The 25,636-nt window shown below is 37.6% G+C and overlaps 1 protein-coding gene across 1 annotated transcript; it reads left to right on the forward strand.

Moving 5' to 3' along the window:
- The first annotated feature begins 21,161 nt into the window (after window positions 1-21,161).
- On the forward strand, window positions 21,162-24,036 carry LOC123314164 (ran-binding protein 3). Its single transcript, XM_044899286.1, has 5 exons — window positions 21,162-21,224; window positions 21,349-21,396; window positions 21,479-22,278; window positions 23,552-23,647; window positions 23,700-24,036. Exons 1-5 carry the CDS (start codon window positions 21,206-21,208, stop codon window positions 23,790-23,792), a joined length of 1,056 nt encoding a protein of 351 aa, XP_044755221.1. The 5' UTR covers window positions 21,162-21,205; the 3' UTR covers window positions 23,793-24,036.
- The last annotated feature ends 1,600 nt before the right edge of the window (window positions 24,037-25,636 follow it).

The following is a 25,636-nucleotide window of genomic DNA, read 5'->3' on the forward strand; positions in this document are numbered from 1 at the left end:
GCGGCCGATCCATATGTGAGTTGTGGTCGCGCAATAGTTTTAATCATCGTCAACTTGATGTTCTTATTCATATGACTTCTTCTGCCTATGAGTGGATAAAGTTTACTCATTGCGGCTTTTGTTTTATCAACAGCACATTTGATGTGGTTTTTCCATGTAAGTCCTCTGTCAAGCGTCACTCCTAGGTATGTTGCTTCATTTTTCCATTCAACCTCTTCTCCATCAACTTCAAGGTTTTCTTCCATCCTCAATCTTCTCTTTTGCAGTAATATTGCTTGAGTCTTTCTTCCATTGATTTGGATTTTCCATTTGATGCACCATTTGAGTAATTCATCTATGGATTCCTGCAGTCTCCGGTGTATGATCTCTGGGCGTCGATGTCTGAACGCTATTCCTGTGTCATCTGCGTACAAGGTGAGCATATTTCTAGCATTCTTCGGGATATATAAACGTATATTACGTAAAGCAGAGGTCCAAGTACCGATCCTTGAGGCACTCCCGCTTCCAATTGTCTGGTTTTAGAGCTTGCTCCATCTATCTTCACATAAAAGTTTCTATTCCTCAGATAGTTCCTTATAATCTTGCATAGCTTGGTCGAATATCCTGCCTTTTTCATCTTGTAGATTAGGCCTTCGTGCCATACTCTATCAAAAGCTCTCTCGATATTTATCAGAACTAATCCTGTGGCCTGTTTGGTCTGCATTCCTTCGGTGACGTATTCTATGAGCCGTAGTAATTGGAGTTCAGTCGAATGTTCTCGTCGAAATCCAAATTGTTCGGGTGGAATTATCTTCAACATTTCTGTTTCCTCATTCAGCCTTTTGGCGATAACCCTCTCGACGATTTTTCCTAGTGCTGATAGTAGGCTGATTGGTCTATAATTTTGAGGAAATTTCCGTTCCTTTCCAGGCTCGTTGAAAACTATCATTTCTGCAGTTTTCCATCTCTTTGGGTAGTATTCGGTCCTCATCACTCCGTTTGTTATATTCGTCAAGGCTGCTATTCCTTTTCTAGGCAATTTCTTCAACATATAATTCGTTATCCTATCTTCTCCCGGTGCTTTCCGGTTGTTCAGTTTCATTATGATCTCTTTGATTTCTGTTGGTGAAGCCGGTTTTGGAATGATTTCGGTTTCCGGTGGTTCCATCATCAGTTCTTCGTTTGCCTCCACTTCTTCTTCTAGATCTTCATTGTCATAATCATTTCTGTAGTTTATTCTGGCTTCTCTCTCAATTGAGTCGGCAAGTGCTTCGTCTTTTTCAAGTCTCGTATATACCATTCCGTTTGCTCCATGCAGTGGAGGTATAACTGTCCGTTCTCGTCGTAAACGTTTTTGCATTTTCCAAGCCGAGTGATCTTTTGTATTCAGTTCACTTAATCTCTGGTGCCATCTGTTATTACGCAGTTCTGTTAAAGCATTTTTCAATATCTGACTATGCATTTCAGTTTCTTCTTGTCTTCTTCTCTTTTTGTTGTTCTGTAGATTTTTCTGAGTCTTCTGTTCTTTTTTATAAGTTCTTTTATATCCCTTGGCGTATCTCCATGTGAATGTTTCGGAATTGGTTTCCTTATTCTCTTGGTGCTTTCTTCAAAGGCTTCTTTTATTTGATTTTCCAATTTTTCAACTGCTTCATCTAATTCATCCCGGGTGTTTATTTGGGGAATTTCCGTGATTTTCTCCTGAAGTAAATTCTTATATTTCTCCCAGTCTGTGCGACCCTTGGTTTGTGTCTCTTCTTCGTTTCTTGGGCCATGTCCCACTATGAATTCTATGGTATTGTGGTCTGAAGTTTCGTCTTCTATTGTATCAATGCTGATTTCTTCAGTGATGTCTTTCATTACGACAATGTCCAGTACATCGGGTAGTCCATTTACTCTTGGTATGTAGGTCGGTATATCAGGTCCTATCACAACTGCATTAAGTTTTTCAGCATAAATCTTCAGTCTTCCCCCGTTGGTATTTTCCACCCTACTTTTCCATTCCTGCGATTTGCAGTTAAGATCACCAATTATGATTTTCGGGTGTCTTCCTTCTTGTAGCATTTTTAGATCCTCTTCCAGCATGTCCTTGATTTATAAGTCGAAATAATCTTCACTTGTCCTCGATTGGTATTCACAATAATCGATATTGCTTCTACTTCTTGACCATTGGATATTTGGTCGAAATGGTGATCCATATTACTTCTAGCCAGTATAGCAACGCCACCTGTGCTGTTAGGTCTATCATTTCTGTAGATATCGTAATTGGGAAATGCTATCCGAACGTTGGGGTTAAGTCTTGTTTCTTGGAGAGCTATGACATCCGGTCTCTTCTCTTCAATCAGTTCTTCGAATTCTGGTCTGCGGGCTCTCAATCCTTCGACGTTCCAAGAGACGATTATGAGATTGTTCTTTATCGTCGTATCAGCCATTAAATATTCTTAATAATTTGCTGCATCTTCTTCTCAATCTCTTTCTCCAGATTCTGCATCATCGTGCTGAGGAGGCTTTTCGTGAACTTATCCAGTTCCTCAGTGATTCCAGAAATTCCTTTTCTGGTTTCGGCTTTTTGACGGTTTTTGCCTTTTCCGTCTTTTTCTCTGGTTTCTTCGTCTCTTTGACTGCTTTGGTTGCAGTTTCCTGGGGTTTCTTCACTTCCGAAGAGTTTTGGGCTGCATGGCTTCGGAGTATTTTGTGTTGGCCTCGAGCTGGTTTGGTTTGATCTTGGCGATCTCTTGGCCTTTTTAGTGACCAATTTCCATTTGCTACATCCCTAGCTGGCTGGATGTCCTTGCTCTCCACAGAGAACACAAGAAGCATTTCGCTCCTCGTTCTCCCTGGTAAGCGTACACTCCTTGGAGCTGTGATTATCGGAGCATTTCACGCACCTCCATGGAAAAGTGCACTTACTTTGGGCATGTCCATATCGCTGACAGCGATAACATTGTCCAGGCCCGATCGTCCTTCTCTTAGGTTCAACAACACAGTTCATGTTGTAGAGCCTTCTCACCTCGAAGATACCCTTATTCTGGGTTTTAACCAGCAATAAGGGCATCGGCCTCTTTGTTATATTTAAGGTCATCCTTATGACCTCAGCATCGACGATCCCTTGATCCTTGAGGTCGTCAAGGACGTTTGAAATTGAAGTCCATTCGGACGTACCTCTCAGGGTGACTGGGGGGATTTTTTCTTTCCTCTCCTCCACTGGAGTGGTTTTCTGTTGGGCTGGGGTTTCCAAGACTCTTTTTTTGTTCGAGTCTTCATTGGACGAGGAGCTATCCTTTCTCACTCTTTTGGCGGGTGGGGAAATTTTGTTTTGAGGGGTTTTGACCACCTCCATCTTCTGTTTTTGAACCGGTAAGGTCACTTCTTGGACATTTTTCAAAACAATGTTCTTTTTGAGTGCTTTGGAGTAAGGACTTTCCTTATTTGACACTATTGTGACACTATTTCACCTCATATTATGTTGTACATATTGATTTGACTTGAAATAAAGAAATATTTTTATTAAATTATTATTATTATTATTATTTCCCTCCTGCAACTCGAGCCTCTCCCTGAGATTTTTAATCTCAGCAACTAAGCTAGATACGCATCTATCTAGCTCATTCACCCTCGCTTTCAAACTCGCGTTCTCCTCTCTCAAAATATCGTGTTCGGACACGACATTAGCGATTCCTAGCGCGTCTTCTTCCATTACGGAATCGCAGTCCGAATGGTCAGACATTTTAAAATCTAATTAATAATTACTTTGCTACTCGAAGCAATTTGAAATAAAATTTTTCAAGACAAAAAAGAAAAATATATCTCATGCATAAAAACAAAACGACTCATCAAAAATTCTCTACGCTATGAGAAAAATCAGGAAAAAGACACGAAAAACAAGCTCACCTGATGCTTTCTGCAGAACCATCGATCGAAACCTGGACGCCGCAGATGAACACCAACTTTTTTAACGAAATAAAATTCCGATAACACGTACACGTACACAACCTACACAAACTTCACAGACGGAATCAAAAAAAAAATCAAAAAAAAATAATGAATAAAAAAATAAAATAATAAAAAATATAAAGTGACCTGCGGGGGAACATCTGATTTTATACCCACAGGGGGGGGGCGGAAATCAGATGTGCCCCGACTGTCAAAATTCGGTAAATTATGCGTCGATTGAAGACGTCTTAATTTCGACTTATCTGTGCTAGCGAACAAAAAACACGGTCATTTTCCAATTCAGGATGTTTTATACGGTGCGACATCGTTTTTAGGAAATGAAAACGGAATAAAAACGGTGCGGAATGTTTACAATTCCGAACGATGTCGGAATCCTGAATTGGAAATTTGAAAAGATTTCTCGGAAAATTAATTCTCAAACAAAATTACTTAAGAATGAAAACTGAAAGAATTATTCTATAATGAGGGGGTAAGGTTGAAAATAACCTTTTCGTTACACTATATGCAAGGAGGGATGGAGTTATTTCTTACCAAGGATTATAAAATAGGGTTTTATCTGTAATTTCATACGTTTTTTTTTTCTATTCAGAATATTTTACGGATTTCTACTCCGGGAGAATTATCAGTTCAAAATAGACCATCAGAGAAATTGATGGATGGACTCAATAGAGGAATGAATAAATATCCTAACATGTAACATGAGTTTTTTTCATATGGAAAGCCCAAGAGCCTCAGCTCTAACGATTAAAATGAACCACCACTATTCTGTACACGATGGAGATATAAGGGGGAAGGATGCGTTTTATAGCCTCTCCTCTCAAATGCCAACCTCACCTACTCGCGGTGCACCCTGTTCTTACGAACGAGGCTCTGGCGACCGAACATGAGCGGTATAACTCTGTTTCCCACAATTACGTAGCCTAAACATTGGCTTGAGCAGGAAATGGCTCTCTGCGTTGCTCAAGTTACGTCTCAGACCTTGTCGTCTCAGGATACCTGTGCCACAAGATAATCTAGTCGTAGCCGCAACCAAAGTTGCACTGACAGCGTTACCAGTGCAGCTTTTGAACACCATCTAACGCAGCTCCTACAAAAAGATGGATCAGTCGAACAGGACAAAATTCGTATCCGGAGGTAAAATACCCTCCCATTCGGATCTCCGGGGGAGGGTGCCTGAGCGAGAGAATCATCGAACAAATACCAATGAAAAGCACATAGCTTTTGCAGCATGGAACGTCAGAACCTTGCTAGACAACCCCAAGGCCGACCGACCAGAGAGGCGTACTGCCCTAATCGATAAGGAACTGCAACGAACATCCATTGCAATAGTTGCTTTAAGCGAAACACGCTTTTCGGACGAAGGTAGCTTGGTAGAACAAGCGTATACTTTTTTCTGGAAAGGCTTGCCGGAAGGCGAAATCAGACAACATGGCGTAGGCTTTGCCATTAGAAACGACCTGGCCGCCAAACTTACCGAAAATCCAGTTGGTATCTCAGAACGTTTAATGACCCTACGTTTTCCTGCAGCGAATAACACGTTTGTGAACATCATTGCAGTATACGCACCCACTTTGAACTCCTCTGACAACTTAAAGGACACTTTTTACGAAACACTCGTTGCTACATTGAGTAAAATCCCAAAACGGGAACGAATTATTCTCCTTGGAGACTTCAACGCTAGAGTGGGCAGAGGTCAAGACTCAGAACTATGGCCGGGAATAATAGGGAAACACGGCACAGACAGCATCAATTCGAATGGAGAACGTCTGCTGGCTCTTTGTGCAGAACACAATCTGTGTATAACGAACACCTATTTTATTACGAGACCCAATTCAAGGGGGACCTGGCGCCACCCGCGCTCAGGGCATTGGCATACCCTCGACTATGTGATCGTGAGAAGGAAAGATCTGAAAGAGGTGTTGGTCACTAAACCCAGAGCAGATCTGGAGTGTTGGACTGATCATAGGCTGGTAATCTCGAGAATGAAAATCTCAATGCTCCCAAAATACCAACGCAAGCCAAAAAGTATCTAAGAGAGCGCCTTCAAATCTCCAAACTACAAAACCCTTCTACAAAAGAAAGATTCACATCTGCCGTCAAAGATAGCCTAACACCACCTGATTATAATGACGACATTGAGAGTCATTGGCTCCGCTTCAAGACATCTCTTACCAATACAGCAAAAGAAATACTGGGCATAGAACGCTCCCGAAAATCCCCAGACTGGTTCGCCGACGGCGAAACTCATATCGCACCTATTTTGGAGGCAAAACACAAAGCGATGAAAACGGCAATTAACAAGCCTGGCGATGTTGCAGCCCAAAAGAGTCTTATAAACATAAAACGCAAGGTCCATCAAGAAATAAGAAAAATCAAGGACAGCTGGTGGAAAGAAAAAGCTAGGGAAATACAAGCTTACGCCGATAACCATGACTACAGGCGTTTTTTCGAAGCTATTAAAACTGTTTACGGTCCAAGCAGAAAAGCTAGCTTTCCTATAAGAGATGCTCATGGAGCTATTCTAACTGATGATAGAAAAATTCTCGAAAGATGGAAGGAGCATTACTCACAGGTCTTGAATCAAAATAACGACTCGGATTTATCCATTTTAGACCTGCTCCCTGCGTATAGTCCGATGACATCGCTTGATGACGAAATCTCAATGTCGGAAATCATGAGCGCGATTAAAAATATGAAAAATGATAAATCGCCTGGTCTAGACGGCATTCCGGCGGAGATATTCAAAGCCTTGGATGAGGACATTGTCAATAGTCTCCTAATACTATTCCGCAAGATCTGGGAACAGGGAGATGTGCCACAAGACTTCAGAGACGCTTTAGTTATCAACCTCTATAAGAACAAAGGCGATACGTCGAATTGCAACAATTACAGGGGCATATCGTTGCTTAATGTGGCCGGTAAAATTCTCTCGAAGATTAGGGCTAATCGTCTGGTTCCACTCTTAGAGAAGCTTTTACCTGAATCCCAGTGCGGCTTTCGACCAAATCGAGGTACGGTGGACAAAATTTTTACACTGCGACAGCTACAAGAAAAGGCCCGTGAACAACAATCAAGGATTTATACAGCCTTCATCGATTTAAGCAAGGCATTCGACTCGGTGAATCGGAGAGCGCTATGGAAAATCATGGCACGTCTAGGAGTACCCGAAAAATTCCTAGCAGTGTGTAAAAGCCTTCATACCAACAACACCGCTAGAATACAGCATAATGGCTCTACAACCGACCATTTCTCAACCAACTCTGGAATAAAACAAGGCTGCGTATTAGCGCCTTTACTGTTCAATATTTTCGCCATAGCTGTATCGATAATTGCTGACATGAGCATGCCCGTAAGAGGTGTTGGGATAAGATTCAGATTTGATGGAGGCCTGTTTAACCTGAAGCGCCTCAGAGCAAAAACCCGTACCAAGTTACGGAACTTCAATATGCAGACGACTGTTCACTCATCGCTAGCAGCTCAGAGGATCTACAGATAATGTTGGACACCTATAAACATATATACGAAGCTTTAGGCCTTAGACTCAATATTGACAAGACCAAAATCCTGGTAAGTCCGCCAGAAAGCCTTCAAACAGATATCAGCCTGGACAATGAAACTCTAGAACAGGTCGAGCAGTTCAAATACTTGGGAAGCTTCATAAATACTAGGGCTAACCTTGACACGGAAATACACAACCGTATCAATTCGGCATCACGGGCATTCTGGAAGCTGAAGGACAGAGTATTTCAAAATCACGACCTCAATCTGAAGACCAAGACAGCTGTTTACAGAGCAGTGGTCCTCCCAACGCTTCTTTACGGAAGCGAAAGCTGGACTCCCTACAGGCGACATATTAAACAGCTTGAACAGACGCAGCAACGTCATCTAAGACAGATAATGCACATCAGATGGTTCCACAAAGTTTCGAATGCAGAAGTCTTGCAGCGCGCGAGTTGTACAACAATTGAGACTCAAGTAACGAGGGCCCGACTCAGATGGAGCGGCCACATTCTGAGGATGCAAGACACAAGACTCCCCAGAATAGCTCTATACGGCGAACTCACTGAGGGAGCCCGGAAACCAGGAGGCCAGTATAAGCGGTTTAAGGATACACTACATCAATCCCTAAAATCAGTTAATGCTAATCATAACTGGGAACAACTAGCGTTGGACAGGTCACAGTGGAGGTCTTTGGTCCACAGTTATAATGGAGAATCGAGAAGGATACAGCGGCGGCCAGATCTGGTTGCAGACTATCCATGCCCTGAGTGTGGAAGGATCTGCAGGTAACGGTTGGGTCTCTTTAGTCACAGGAGGGCACACAGTCGCAACTAGCACTAAAAAGTTACAAGTTTGTTCGAATTTATTTTTTTTTTATTTTTATTTATTTTTATTTATTTTTTTATTTTTTTTTCTTCTTCTTTTTGTAGATTTATTCCCGGTAACGGGTTACAGCAATGAATGAATGAATGACACGATGGAGAGCATGTTTTTCATATTTTATCGAATATGTTAAACGGCTGGCCAATAAAATTGATACAGAAATGTATCAGATTTACTCAGAAAAATTTCTATTTCTTTCTGACAGCCCTAGAGCTCTAATTTCAAGGATCAAAACGAACTGGTATTCTGTCTACGATCTAGAGCAGGCATGGGCAAACTTTTTGAGGGGAGGGCCAGATAAAATGAAAAATTACCTAGGCGGGCCAAAAAAAAACATACACATTTTTACAAGTGATTAACTTTTTTCGATTTTTACATCAAACATGACTAACATCCTAGAAAAGTAAAAAAATGACAAAAATTAATTTTTGTTCGGTAGGATACGAAAGATTATGTGAAAAATGAAACTGTGATTGAGCTTCTAAGAATTGTCCATACTCTGGTAGAAATTGGCCGTGATGATGCTGAAAGCTGGTCACTAAAGGTGCCAACAGATTACTCTGACGTGACGTGGGCCCAAGTCATAATGCGCATTATTCGAAAATCTAATATAGGATTTTTTGCGGAAGCGTTAAATTAGTCAGACGTGACGTTGACACGTGTATTCCCACGTTCCCACATTGAACGCTTCCGCGCAAAATCCGATGTTAGATTTTTGAATCATGCGCATTGTGACATGGGCCCACTTCACGTTAGAGTAATCTGTAGGCACATTTATAGTCGGTTGCTTACGCTGCTATTCATAGTTTCATAGTGGAAAACACCTGTTCACATAACAATATGCAGTTGTTCCCGAGATAATATGATTATTCATTAAATATGCCCACGATACCAGATTCCGACCGTCATATTTGGTGCTCCTCCCTCCAGTAGTAATGTTGTAAATATTAGTCAAAGGTACTTTGAAGGACGTGATTGTTTGTTTCTTGAAATTTTTGAAAAATATGTGATATTTTTGTTGCTCTCATCAATGAAAATCAAAAGGTCAAAAATACTTCGAATTACACAGACGTTGACAACGAACCAAACGAAAATTTTAATGCTTGATTCGTTACTAACCACCACGAGCATAATATCATCATCTCAGTGCTGTTGACTGCTATAACTCGGTGTCCAATACTCCCAAGCAAATCCAAAATTATTTAGTTTAGAATTGAGATAACTAGAACACTACACATACGCTAAGTTGCGCGCAAACTTTGCTAAACTAAAATTAATGTTAGATCCAATAATTAATACCGTTCTTAAAGCTCAAAAATGTTCATTTAGAAGGAAACCGTTACTTAATCGATTCAAACAACGCAGAATCGAATAATTGAATAAATTTTCATGTATTTATCACACTTGAATACTGCCTTCATGTTTGGAGCTCAGCAACAAGCCGTTCGTGCAAGTTTTGGATTCCATGCATCACTATTTGTGTTCTGTGTTGCAGTCGTTGGAACATCGAAGGAGATTTGGCGACTTTTGCTTTTTCTGGGGACTACAAGAAATAATGCCAGCCGCTGCCAGATGCTCACGCAATACTAAGGCTGAGCCTCGAGCACAACTCTATGCAATTTGAATAACAAATTGGTGGACTTTTATTTGAGGGATTCAGGGCTGAAGTGAACCAAGTCCATGCAGCCTAGTTTTGAAATACATGACATAGAAGTTGTTTATCACCAATTAATTCAAAAGTGACTTCTTTAGATTTATGTAAAGTGAATGTAAGCATATGCTTGCATTCTAACCTAAGTGATGTATCCCAAAACTAGGCTGCATGGACTTGGTTCACTTCAGCTATGAAGCCCCCATTTATCAGTCCTTCTTCCACCTAATACGTTTCCAGCTAATTTGTCGTCTTCGATGTATAATCTTCAACATTTTAAGATGATAATAAACAGTACGCAACTTACGCTTTGAGACAACTCGGTATTAGGTGACATTGCTTTTCCTTATCAGGCGGTCAAACTTAGAAAACGAAAATACTGGTGATTGTTTCAAAATCTGGACGCGGGCCGGATTAGACTTTCACGTGGGCCGGACCTGGCCCGCGGGTAGTTTGCCCATGCTTAATCTAGAGTATGTTCCTGTTTTTTCTTTTGAAAATTTAACATGGCCAAGAAAATTCGTTTCCCAGTGCATCCATGCCATCAATTTTCTTGGATGGCCTGGATGGCTATTTTAAATTTTGGAAAAAAAAGAAGAACATGCGCTCCATCGTAAAAAGCATATATTTTCATCGTTGGAGGTGGTTTTTCTGAGTGCATTCTGATGTATTGCTTTATCCACCAATGTTCTTGGCCGGCCATTTTGAACATGAAAAATGAGGAATAGGCGCTTCATCGTAGACTGAATATTTTGATCTTCGGAGCTCTAGTATGAAGGAACAAAAAATTATGATAGGGATATTTTAGTCATCCCTCTATGTACTTTAGCCATCAATTTCCTAGGCCGGTCATTTCGAACTGACTTATCTTCCAGAAAAGGAATCCTTAAAACATTCTGAATAGAAAAAAAAAAGAATATCGGTTTATTTTGATCGTTGGAGGTGGAGTTCTAGGGCTGTCAGAATGAAACGAAAATTTTTATTAGTACATTCTTTTATATTATACAACAATTTTCTTCGTCGGCCTTTTTGAACTTAAAAAATGAGGAATATGCGCCTAATCCTGGACGGAATAGTTCATTTAATCCTCGAAGCTCTATTATGAACAAAAAATTATATTAAGATATTTTAGTCGTCCCTCTATGTACTTTAGCCTTCAATTTCTTTGGCCAGCTATTTTGAATTGACTTATCTTACGGAGAAGGAATTCTTAAAACATTTCTCTACCCATCAATTTTCTAGGCCGGCCATACTGAACTTGAAAAATGAGGAATATGCGCTTCATCGTAAACTGAATAGTTCACTTTTATCCTCGGATCTGTAGTATGAAAAAAAATTATGTTAGGGAAATTTTAGTCATCCCTCTATGAACTTTAGCCATCAATTTCTTTGGCCGGCGTTTTTGAACTGACTCATCTTGTGGAGAAGGTCCTTAAAGCATTCCTCTATCCACCAATTTTCTCGGCCGGCCATACTGAACTTGAAAAATGAGGGATGTGTGATTCATCGTAGACTGAATTTAAATCCGGCGGAGCTATAGTATGAACAAAAAGTTATGTTAGACATATTTTAGTCATCCCTCTATGTACTTTAGCCATCAATTTCCCTTGCCGGATGTTTCAAACTGATTTATCTTCTGGAGAAAGAATCCTTAAAAAATTCTGAATTGGAAAAAAATCGTTGGAGGTGGCGTTCTAGGGCTGTCAGAGTGAAACAAAATTTTTTATGAGTACATACTGATATGAGCGTCATCGTAATATGAAAATCAATAATGAAATTAGGGATTAGAAAACATGATCTATGATACTTGGTATGAAATGAGTCTTTTCCTTCCCTAAACTTAGGTAATTATTCGGTTCGCCATACTATTATGAATATGGGAAAATAAATCAACCGACTGCAACATATTGATATGAGAGATCGGCCGGGAGCAATAATACGATTATATGACTTGAGGGAATTATATTAATTCGAGGAGCATCATACGTTGTATGCATTAAAACAAATATGGTTCCATCAGGACAATAGTCTTAATCATTAATCAATTTGGAATGTTAGAACATTACAGTTCAAATATTCAATGAGCTGTGATTTTCAACATCAATGCATTTAATTTAAGATTTCAGTATAAAGAATATATCATAACATTGAATAATTTTCCTTAGATAGATTTTCCTTGAACAGATTTTTCTTAGATAGATAGCTGAAAACTCCCACCTGAGAGTGCATGAACCCTTTACTTACTCAAGATGTTTCTATATTTTCGTTCATAAACTAAGTCAATTCAATTGTTTACGAAACTGAACATAACCTACTTTTATTTTTGCAAAATGGAAAGTTTGATGTACCCAAAAGAAGAACTCTTAATGCAAGTCATCATCATATTCCCTTCAAAGGAAGTATCAATATCAATGGTCTCATTAAATTAGTTTAATAAGTCGAATAAAAATCTGAAAGTTTCCGGCTCCGACTGTAGCGGTTATGTGAATATTCGAATATTGTGAATATAAACCATCGATTACAGAGTGAAATCAAAGAGTAACCAAGTTGGTTACTCTTTCTTCAAAGTTCATAAATGGTTAGATAAAGATGACAAACAATTGACCTTCGGTCAGTCGGCCAATCAGGAGGTAGTGGGCGGAGTTTTCGGGGAATGATCCTTCGGGGCAATGAGTTTTCGGGGCACTGATCTTTCGATTCAATGAGTTTTCGATCGAGTGAGCCGTACCGTTTCAATTGACCCATCCACACTACACCGGTTGGGACACCTGCCTTGCCTGTGTTTACAGAGTGGCCTGGTCCGGCCACGCAGGGAAATATGACTGGACATTCTTTTCCCGGTCCGGTCCGATTTTCAGTCAGCTTCATAGACAACAAGTAAGCTTAGTTTGAGACAAAAAGTCAAACGCGTCAAGCTTTCATCAAAAATAGAAGACCAAATACTGAGAATGCGTGCGGAAGCATACTTGCCTTTACGACATAGCAGAGGAGGATTGGTGAAAAATTACATCAAAGTGGTAAATAAAATTTATTTATTTGGTTTCAAGAGCATACAGCATTTACATACAGTAAAATTTGAACAATACACAGATTACGTATATTAATAGTTCAAAAATTCTGAGCAGCTGTAGACGCTAAATAGTTTTTCAAAGATTTCCCTTACTGCAAAAGCTTCATTGGATGGTCTCCCTAGTTGATTCCTCAATGGTGTGATCGAAGAATGATCAGAGTTTGCTGCTTCTTGTTGCGAATTTTGTGTTCCATCATTACGATCTTGTAGTAAATGTATATTGTCACTACGTACACGTAAAAATTATGCAGTACGCAACGCGCTAAAATAAAGTAGTCTACATTATCTGGCGCCATTTTTATTCTCCCACAGAAAATTCTAAACTTTTACGTTAGAATCCCAAACGCATTTTCAACCAATCGCGCCTCGCTTATGACAATCTATGGTTGAAATTCTTTTAATCAGCATCCTCAGCTGATTGACGCCCTGGTTAAGGCCGCAACAAATAAGTTTTTAAGGGGAAAGCTTTATCACCAACTAAGACGTATGGTGCACGGATCGTAATGTTGGGTAAATACTTTTCACTGGGTATGTTTAATGAACAATTTTCTAAACGTTTTCCATGGGAAGAAATACCACCATCACTGTTTCGTCCGTAAGAACCAACATCCACCATAATAAATTTGTATCGATCATCAACTAATGCTGATAACACGATGGAAATAGTATGTTTCAAGTTAAAATATATCGATCCACTATTTGGAGGAGCCTCAATGGTACAATGTTTGCCATCCAAAGCGCCTATACAGTTAGGAAATTTCCACCAGAGACTCTGTCTCTGCTATGTGTGTGAAGTTGGCCCAGCACTTTTCGATTTTTGAAAAAAAAATTTTTGTGCTGAATTGTGCTAGGTTTGTGCAGATTTGTGCCGTTAAAATTTTTGTTTCATTCCACACGGTTCTCAAAATATTTCACAAAATGTATAGAATGGGCTAGCCCAGCACTTATCGAAAAAATGAGTTTTTACGACTGAAACAGGTTGTGCTATGCATGTACAGTGTTGTGCTGTTCGAATTTTTGCGAAATTCCCTCTTATCTCCCGGAAAATCGAAAATGAAGAAAAAAGTTAGCCCAGCACTTTTGATTTTTCTTTCCAAAAATTGGTGGAAAAATTTGTGCTACATTTGTGCTGACTTGTGCCGTAAATATTTTTTCGAAAATTCGTCGGATTTACCGGGAAATCGCGAAATTAAGAAAAAGGTCAGCCCAGCACTTTCTTGTTTTTGCAGTTTGATTTTTTTTATTAAGTTGTGCTACATTTGTGCTGATTTGTGCCATTGAGATTTTCAGAAAAAACTTTCAACTTTTCCTTCAAATGGTGGATATCAGAAAAATCAGTAGATTGTCTGAAAATCAGTATAAATGGCAACAGGCCGAATACCGTTGAGGTTGGCAACCCTGCGTGTACAACCTACGACTTATCAAGTTTTGCATAGCGTCATAAATCATCAGAAGTGTATCACGATAATAATGTTGCCAGAATTCAGTTTTCAGGAGAGAAATCTCGTAAATTCAGCTTAATAAACACCAGCGTGGATAGCTAATGACTAAAGAAGATTACTATTGTTTATAACTTGTAGATAAGACTCTTGAAAAAATAATGTTAATGGTTGTTTACATGCTGTTAATTTTTCAGCTTAATTTCATACCAGGCCCGGATATAGGGGGGGGGGGGCAAGCGGGGCGCTTGCCCCGGGCGTCAGCTTAAGGGGGCGCCAAAATCAACCAGAGGTTGAAACTTTTCTTTAGTTTCTCGGAAAAAATTAATTTCCTAGAGCTAAAATCGAAACTGTAGAATGGAAACATGATAAACCATCACTATGCCAAAAATCTTCTAAATCAATGAGGGATCAATTAACTGTATATGTATTATTCAGTCATCTAGGAATGACCGCCACACTTGGGTGAAATAGGTTAAAAGATGGGATATGTCTACAATGTGTCGCAAGAATAGTGCCAGTAATTTCTTTGCCTGGGGAATTACTGACTCATCCCCATTTCATCTGGAACTAAGCGCCAAAATTTCCGATTTTTTATGGACCATAACTTAAAAACTAATCCTTTCAGCAAAATTCTGTTGCAGATTCATAATCTACGCCCTCGATTTAGTAAATACAACAATATTGGTGGAAATTGTAGAGATCGAAAATTTTTCAAATTTTCCATACTGTATGGATTTTTTGAAAAATATTTTTGGTCTCCGAAAATCGGAAATTTTGGACCTTCGCGGAAAAAATTATAAAATCTAAACTGTTAGTGGTAGATGAATGAAGTGTGGTTTTTTCTATTCGCAAAGAACCAATATATCACAAAAAAATCAGCATATGACTAGTGCTTTTTTTCTGGCTACTACACATCTTCAAAGTTGACCAATTTCTTCGAAATTTTGCACTTAAAGTGATTTATTTCTCAAAATACTGATCCTACAAAAAATCAAATTGCATATTCGTGATCTACGACCTCGAATTAATAAGTAAAATGAATCGGGTCGATATATGTCGCTGAAAAAATTAATTTTCGTTCGGAATAATTTCGTTTGTAAAGCGCGGGTAAAAACGATAGGTGAGCGAGGGTTGCAAACGACATTCCTGTAAAAACAAACTTTTTAATTTTTCGAACGATTTCAACCCGAGTCATTTTTTCTACTAATTCGTGGTCGAAGATTACGAATAAGCAATTAGATTTTTCCTAAGATGAGTACTTTGGGAAAAAAATAACTTTTAATGGAACAATGGGAAAAAATAAGAGTTATTTTTTTGCTGAAGTTCTCATTTTAGGAAAAATCTGATTGCATATTCGTAATCAACGACCTCGAATTAGTGAAAAAAATATCTCGGGTTGAAATCGTGATGACGAATATGCAATTATATGTTTCCTAAGAACCTTAGAGGGGGGGGGGGGGGGCACCATAATGAATTTTTGCCCCGGTCAGAAAAAATCGTAGATCCGGGCCTGTTTCATACACGGACTGAAACGTATCTTCTATATATATAAAATTTTGAGATTTACGGTAAACTATTTTCAGAGTCACGCATCTGCATCTGTATCAAGAAAATTGAGTTATAAACAATAGTAATCTTTTACAGTCATTAGCTATCCACGCTGGAGTTCATTAAGCTCAATTTACGAGCATTAGGCCTGTTGCCATTTATACTGATTTCAGGCAATCTACTGATTTTTCTGATATCCACCATTTGAAGGAAAAGTTGAAAGCTTTTTTTGGAAATCTCAACGGCACAAATCAGCACAAATGTAGCACAATTTAATAAAAAAAATTAAACTGCAAAAACACGAAAGTGCTGGGCTGACTTTTTTCCAAAATCTAAATTTTTTGGAAAACTAGAAGGATTTTCGTGAAAATTTCAACGGCACAAGTTAGTACACGACTAGCACAATTTTTCACATAGTTTTCATTGAGAAAAAACGAAAGTGCTGGGCTAACTTTTTTTTCAATTTCGCGATTTCCCGGAAAATCCGACTAATTTTCGAAAAAATATTTACGGCACAAGTCAGCACAAATGTAGCACAAATTTTTCCACTAATTTTTGAGAAGGAAAATCAAAAGTGCTGGGCTAACTTTTTTCTTCATTTTCGATTTTCCGGGAGATAAGAGGGAATTTCGCAAAAATTCGAACAGCACAACACTGTACATGCATAGCACAACCTGTTTCAGTCGTCAAAACTCATTTTTTCAATAAGTGCTGGGCTAGCCCATTCTATACATTTTGTGAAATATTTTGAGAACCGAATGGAATAAAACAGAAATTTCAACGGCACAAATCAGCACAAACCTAGCACAATTCAGCACAAAATTTTTTTTTTCGAAAATCAAAAAGTGCTGGGCCAACTTCACACACATGTCTCTGCTTCCACATTTCCTCCGTCGGTTGTGGCATCACTTTCTGCGGTGCGGTGACCACAGTTCGGCACGTACTGTTAACTATTTCACATATAGTTGAATGGCCCAACCGGAAACTATATATGATATAGTTTTGAAGGAATCTCCAGCCGCCAGAAATCTGCAACACAACGGTAAACATATTCTCTCAGTAACACACAGTATCATTTATTGTTACAGAAGAAAACTGCAAAAAACGATGGGGAAATATACGAGATCGGTTCAAAAAAAATTTGAATAGGTGCAAAACTTAAAAGTGGTCAGAGCGCTAAGGTTATCAGAAATTACAAATATGCAGATATTTTGCAATTTTTGCTGCCCTATAAGTAGATATTTAGAACAGAAGCACATTATCAAATATTCAAGATGAAAACGAATCGGCAAATACATACATAATAAAACAAACAGAGAACGATGAGGAAATAGATTTCAATGGGATAGACGCGATAGAGCAACTTTCTGCCAATTCTATACCAATTGTGGATCCAATTGAAGAAACGTCTAATTGAAATAAACACAAAGCGCCTCATCTAACTCCATGTGAAGTAGTTTGTGAACTGACAATAAAGGTTGTTATTGAAGAATAGAAAATCTCGTGAAAAAATTGATAATTTTACAAAGAAGGCTTAATCAGAGATTTACACTGAAAATCAAATCACTCATCTCGATATACATGCATGATGATTTTTTTCACCATTTTAAAGAATATTTTCCATGTGTGAAAACTATTTAGAATGAAAACAGCAAAGTATTTTGGTTTCCAAATCTGAACAAACATATACAGGGTGTTCCTAAATTGTGAGTAGGTACAAACGAATAGAGGGGAGATTCCTTAAGTAATTTGAAGGAAAAAAGTTCCATAAGAATGGGATCTCAAACATTTCGTTTCCGAGATACAGAGGGTGTTACAGTTTGAATTTTTGGATTGGTATCACAACACATTCATTATTAGAAATACCGAGTTTAATTTGATGGGTCGAAAATAACAATGAATTTTTTCACCACAGCTTGCTAAGAATTCAGATTTTTCTGAGGATTTCGAGAAAATCGTTCCAAATTTGTTTATCGAAATCAGCAACTTTTAAGATTTTACTGAAATTCAATTATTCAAATTGACTTGGCAACATGCCATTGGTGTCTGCGTACACCTTATCAAGACATGGACATTATGTACCATTAGTAGTCTTTTTTGTCAATTACGATTATAGGATTATATTATTCAAGATATTCACATCAATCACATCGATTCATACGATTGAACCATTGAATAAGCAAAGAGTCTATTCATTATTCATCACAGTCCACTAGAATAAGATCAGTCAAACAAAAATTCAGAACCAGCAACGAAAATATCACACAGTATCAGATACGACATAACTAAGATGTCTAAAACTCTGGTGTATTCACTGATTCGATTTTGTTTTTAATTTCGTGGGGATATGGGATCAGTTTCGTTTTTCCACTGTAGGTAGCGCTGTTTAGAATTTGACAGAGCATTGTCATTTGATATTTGAAAATAATTTCCTACGACGTACGAATATGTTGTATTTATAAGCGATTATTGGTGTGTGAAAATGTATTAGTTTCGAGAAAGGGGTGTAGAACATTCATTTATTCAACATGTCGTTCAGTAAGTTCAGTTTTCTGTATGGAGAATCAAGAACTACAGCTAAGAATTCGGTGTTGTTGGAATTAGAGGCAGAACCCAATCAGATGAACGAACATTCGGGACCGATATAGCTAAGTTTTATGGAAACTTCAGCAATATTTCAAAGAAACTGTATTGGAAATACGTAATGTGAATTGTGAGCATGTATTGAGAATCAGAAATACATAAATCTATTCGAGTCTGTTACTTCAAATATTCTTACTGAGTAGATATAGTGAAAATTTCCTTTCCGTCAACTGAATATATTGGATATTTGACCAATTAACTGTGTTTTATTAAAATCATATTGAATTACCCCCCTCACGAATTCAAGTTGTCAAACGGAAATTATCTTGAAGAAGAACAGTAAATCCTCATTCAAACCCTTATTCGATGGTGTTGAAATATTGACAGATTTGTTTTTACAACGAAAATTGAACTGTAAAGCACAAATATTCCTTAAGAGCTGACAAAATGCACCAGTTCAAGTTCATATTTTAAACTCGTTGGACGTTAATCGATATTCGATATCAACGCAAAACAAAATAAAACGAGAGAGTATCATTGGACTTCCTTTGGTAGAACAAGGATAGAACGAAGCAAATGACATGGTGGCGCCGCCACGAAACTGATCCCATATCCCCGATTTTCTGAAATGTTGATGCTTGCAAAAAGTGACAAGTGCACACACCAGTGTTTTAGATATCTTAGACATAACTACAAGAGACCATAAATATTTGTATAACAACAAAGTTTCTTTTTACATTTTTTCAAATTAACAGTGGCGCACCAAAAAAAGTTTTGGACGAAAACAGGGTACAGTGTTCCAGAAAAAATATGACTGTACCTAGATTTGCTATCGAAATTCGCATGAAAAACTGTAAATTTTGTTTAACATTAACACTTTGTATCTCAAACGAATCGTTTACGATTCCATAATTCCATGTTCATGAGAAATTTTTTTCTTGAAATTACTCAAGGAATCTCCTAGTTTCAATTGTACCTCCAATTCAGTTACACCTTGTATACATGGGATTACCTAATTTCATCTTCAAGCCTGGTGTCGAAATTAATCGTGACAAGGAGGTCTTTTTTTGGGATCGTGGTTTTTTTTTCTGGTTTTAATTCGCATGTCTGAGTTTTACGATTGTTTAGGAAGTGTTTGGTTGTATTTATAGATGTAAAAGTTGTGCCAAAAAGGACATTGTGCCCTCCTGCTCCAAAAAGAATTGATGTAGACTTCAAAATAATTAAAAATTAAAATGGTATTGTTTAAAACTTGGACATAAATAGCATTTCAAGAACCTTGTCTAATACATTTCTAGTATTTAGAACGTAATGAATATACGAAATATTCTTTCCAACTGAGAAAAATTTGAGGAACGATTACAAAGAAAAAACCCAGCTAACTTATTCATTCCGTTTGTAAATTTCGCCACCAGGTAGCTTGAAGTTGAATCTACGCAGTGACCACTACTCTGTAACCACTACTCTGTAATCTGTGACAGTGACTTTATAATTATGGGGGTATAAAATTACTGTACTTGACTCCTGACTCGATTTACACAACAGAATTGTTTTATGCAACCGGCTCTTACATGCCTTAGACTTCCCTAATCTAAGCATTGTGGTTTCATGAATCGACGCACCACGTATAAAGACCAGAAGTGGTCTTTATACAACATTGAACTAAAGAACTTAGTTCAATGTTATACAATGGCACCACAGAGATATAGATCTCTGTAGTGGTGCCACAGAGATATATCTCTGCTTAGAATATAGAATAACAGGAAGGAGCATATTGCTCATTTCAATTTGACCGGAATAGGAGAGAAATATGGCCGACATATATTTCCGTGTCAACAGTGGCGTAGGACAATGAGTTTCCAAAAAACTAACTTCAATAGTCAGTTGATTCTGATTAATCAAAAAAATTAGGAAAGCACTGACGTAAAGTCACAAGCTTTTTCACGCTCGTTCAAATTGGTAATCAAAGCGTAAATTCACCCCTCCTAACACTGCTTGGCTTAATGGTATTAAGGTCTATGACTTAACATCACCTACGCCCATGAAGTGTTTTTGTCATGGGATAACCTTGTTATGTCATGAAATTCAGAAACTCATAATTAATACCTGATATTCAGCTTAAAAAATCACCTACCTTTGAATTATTCACGCTAAAATATCCAAAATCCTTATTTCCAGCAAATTTCAAGAATCCAAATTACCAAAATTAAGTTAAAACATCACTTTGTTCATTTGGCCACAGATAACAGAATCATTTGACTTCCAAGTCTGCCACTTTTCAAATCAGAACTTGGAAGACCAATATGGCCGTTTCCGTCGCACAATTCCCGTCACATTTATTCGAAAAAGCTCCTTCCTGATATTCTATGTTCTAAGTATCTCTGCACCACTACCACTTCTTGTAATTCCAAAGTGGGGAAGAAAACGTTTGCTAAGTTCTTTGTTAACGTACGTTAGGTCTACGCACAGAACATCAATGGGTCTACGGCCTACGCAAAGAATGCTCTTTGGTCTACGGTGGTGACAAGTGACAAGTTTTTACTCTTTGATATTGATATAAGTGGTGTTCTGTGGTGGATTGTGGTTTACATAAAAATGGCAGAATCTGAGAAAAGTATGTTTATGTTAAGTTCTTCGTATTTACACTCAAATACGTATATCATACAGATCATTTTATAATCGATAACACACAAACGTAGTCTACCTTACGGTTTTATTAATTTATTGATTTTTTTCAGAATCAGTTGCTACTTCTGTAATAATAAAAGTGGAAGATTCTTCACCAGGTATAATATCAACATAGACAATAAAGTCTATGGATATCAGTAATTGCTGTCGATAATATGATCTAATACAAATATATTTCAGAAACCTCTAAAATGACGACTGAAAATAAAATTGACGAAATAAAAACATTGAATCCATCGAGTAGATCTTTGCCAAAATCTGCTTTTAGTATAGCTTTGAAACCTAGTATTCTGAGGCCCCCTCAGTTGAATCTTGAAAGTTCTAATTTCAATAGTGGGCAATCTACTAAAGCATTCAAGTTGAGCCCTCCAAAGTTGAATGCATTTACTAAACAAGACGATAATATTATAGGAGATAAAATTGAGAAAACCAATGGAGAAATAGTGAAGGCTTCTGATAGTTCAAGTGCCCAAACTTCTGTTAATGTAGTTCCAGCAAAGTCAAATATAACTCTTAATGCATCCACTCTATCATCTACCTCATTTATTTTTGGACAAAACCTCAAAGATCGTGTTATTGCAGCTGAAACTGAAAATAATGATTCTAAACCATCTACTAGTTTAAGCACAAATGGTTCAACAGATATGTTGTTTAGTGATGGTGTTAAACCTGACATTAAAAGCAGCACAAGTAGTAATAGTAAAGAAAATAAAAGTTTAGTCGAAACAGCCAGAGAGTATGAAGAGTCACGAGCTGTAAAAAGAAAATATGAAGAAGTGGAAGTTAAAACTGGAGAAGAAGATGAAACGAATATTCTTTGTATGTCGTGTAAACTATTTTCCTTTGATGGAACTAGTGGTAGCTGGCAAGAAAGAGGGAGAGGTACATTAAGATTGAATGACTTTGAAACTGATGATCGTACCCAAAGCAGATTAGTGTTTAGGACATCTGGTAGTCTGAGGGTTATTCTCAATACAAAGGTATGTATTTTATTTTTCCTGCTTAAAGAACTCTTTCATTCTATATACTAATCTACAAAACAGATCATGCGGTAATACCAATCAGTTGTGGGATGATATTTCCTGTCATTTTGAGAACAATGAATTAGAGAAACAGCCTAAAATCGGGAGAAGTTGTAAAGACAATAGATCAACATTGATTTGTTTTCAATCAATAATTCAGTTGTGAGCATTCAGAATATCCTTCTTGAATCAAATTGTGACCCACATAAGACCAAATAATGATTATCCTGCCTTTTGCAATATGTGGAGAAATTTGAAAGCAGTGTTTCCATTCTAGAAATTGAGTTTGAGTGTGTGTCGAGTCATTCATCAAGCAATAAGTTTTGTGAAACCCTCTGGCAGACATGTTATTCAGAAGTTATACAGGGTGTAACCAAAGTGCAAAAGTTTTTAAGGGGTGATTCTGTGTCGAAAATAAAAGGTCTTTCATGTAGAATTTAAAAATGAAAAGAAAATATTTTTCATTAGAAGTTCTGGACAGTTGAAGGAATGGCATTTTGTCAATTAATGAAATATGGGCAGCCCCATTTGGCTCTTTTTCCTTTATAACTGGAAGTACCCAGCTCTGAGTAAAGAACTCCATTGGGTAATCATGGGAAATATTATTTTCGATTTGTTATTTGTCTCTCCATGAATACTCACTTCTTCAAATATGCTCAGTAGTTTATCATAAACATCCTTAACATAAAACACTCTCCAAAACAATTCATTTTATCAATTGAACGAAAGAGACGACAAAGAGAACAAACGATGTTGTTGGTTTCTCACAAAGAATAATATTCTGCAAAGAAAAATTCACATTTCCTACTCAAAAAATGTACTTGACCATGAAATGTAACTCCAGTCACATTTAATGTCTGCATTTGATGTTTCCCTGAAGACTAAGAAACTTTCATTAGCAACAATTTTTGATCCAAGCTCTCCCCATTCCATATCTTCAGAGGAATTCATTTTATGGGAATAACTAAGTAGACGAAATATTTTTTGTTTTTCACAAAGATCAGTATTCTCAAAAAAAAAATTTATTTGATCATGAAATGTGAATTAAATTTCTGTAAAAGATGTTTCCCTGAAGACTAAGAAACTTTCATTTTTGATCCAGGCTGTTCCCAAGTTTATTTCAGTGGATCTTTTAAAATGTGCTACAATGTATTTGGGGATTTTAAGGAGATATGTTGTGCCAAGAGTATTTCTCTGTTTTTTGTTATTAATATGTTTGTTCTTATTTCAGGTATTTTCAAGTATGACAGCAGAAAAGGCAAGCGATAAGAGCATAAGGTTAACAGCCCTGGATGCCAATGGTGAAATCAAAATATTCTTAGTGATGGTAAGACAACAAACAAGTATTAAAAATTTTCCCTAACCTTTTATAATTCTAGGCTTCAGTAGAAGATTCAAAAGCTTTGCAACAGCATTTGGAACACCGAATAAAAATGGAAATTGAAGCTTGTAAAAAGAAAAAAAGTCAATAGACCTTGAAACTAAGCATATTTTATTGGATTTTCAATGTATACTTTTGTACTAAGATTTCATTCAATCACAGTAAATTTATTTAAGGTCTCAGGTTCTCACAAAAGGAAATTTTTAGCAATAGCTTACTGAATGACTATCATCATTCTCTGAATCTACTAGAATTGCTAGTGATTAAGAAGACATATTATAATTTTATTTTATTAAAAATGTAGGTTCAACAGAGAAAATATAGTTTTGACTTTATGATGAACATTAATTGACCTGAGTAAGTTTAATGTAACAATTTATCTCAAGATGATTCATATAGAAACATTCATGATGTATTATATCATCACTTTAGTGACATTCATACATTTTTAAAATTATGTCTGAAATATAGGTTCTCTGTTCTGCCCAAAAAAACTGTTTATTTCGAAAACTCTTCTGTGCTTCCATAATTGCCGAAGCCAACATCACAAATTACTAGCTATGTAACACCCCCATTACATAGATAAGGCAATAAAATATTGAATTGTAAACTGACCTCTTTTAAGCGTTTATTGCCATTCCATGAATTTAATCAATAACTGTCCTGACCAGAGACCGGAATATATGCATTATAAAAAGCTTCTTACATGCATGAAAATTGTCAGAATATGCAAAATTGAATAATGAATGTTAGGAACCCAAAAAAGAAATAATTTTTCAGTTTTTTTATTTCAAAATCAGCATATCAGTTATAAGTGGACAAAGTTCGCTCCACATCCACGGACGTAACTGGGCAAAATTTGAATTTGGGTGCTATGTTTTCACTTATGGTTGCTCGCAAAACTTCAGCCATCCCATTGATGAAACTATCGATTTGACACAAATCTTGAAAACCTGGATTATTTCTCAATATGTTCTCAAATTTTTTTTTTAGTTTGTTTGTGCGTAGATCCTTCCGTCTTTTTCATTTTATTATGTTACAGCCGAAACAAAAGAAGCGCGTGCCTATCGACACTGCGTTCCGAGTCACAATTCATTCATTCATTGCTGTATCCCGTTACCGGGAATTAATCTACAAAAAGACAAAAAAAAAGAACAGACTTATAATTTCTTGGGGCTAATTGCAACTGTGTGGCCTCCTGTGACTGAAGAGACCCAACCGTGACCTACAGATCCTTCCACACTCCGGACATGGATAGTCACCAACCAGATCGGGCCGCCGCTGTATCCTTCTCGATTCTCCACTATAACTGTGTACCAAAGACCTCCACTGTGATCTGCCTAACGCTAGTTGTTCCCATTTATGATTGGCATTAATGGATTTTAGGGATTGATGTAGTGTATCCTTAAACCGCTTACATTAATTGATTTTAGGGATTGATGTAGTGTATCCTTAAACCGCTTATACTGGCCTCCTGGTTTCCGGGTTCCCTCTGCCAATTGTGGCCGCTCCATCTGAGTCGGGTCCTCGTTACTTGAGTCTCAATTGTTGTACAACTCGCGCAAGACTTCTGCATTCGAAACTTTGTGGAACCATCTGATGTGCATTATCTGTCTTAGATGACGTTGCTGCGTTTGTTCAAGCTGTTTAATATGTCGCCTGTAGGGCCGCCAGCTTTCGCTTCCGTAAAGAAGCGTTTTGGGAGTACCACTGCTTTGTAAACAGCTGTCTTGGTCTTCAGATTGAGGTCGTGATTTTGAAACACTCTGACCTTTAGCTTCCAGAATGCCCGTGATGCCGAATTGATACGGTTGTGTATTTCCGTGTCTAGGTTAGCCCTAGCATTTATGAAGTTTCTCAAGTATTTTAACTGCTCCACCTGTTCTAGGGTTTCATTCTCCAGGCTGATATGTGTTGGAAGGCTTTCTGGGGGAC

The sequence above is a fragment of the Coccinella septempunctata genome, chromosome 5 (genome assembly GCF_907165205.1).
Source record: "Coccinella septempunctata chromosome 5, icCocSept1.1, whole genome shotgun sequence".
Lineage (NCBI taxonomy): Eukaryota > Metazoa > Arthropoda > Insecta > Coleoptera > Coccinellidae > Coccinella > Coccinella septempunctata.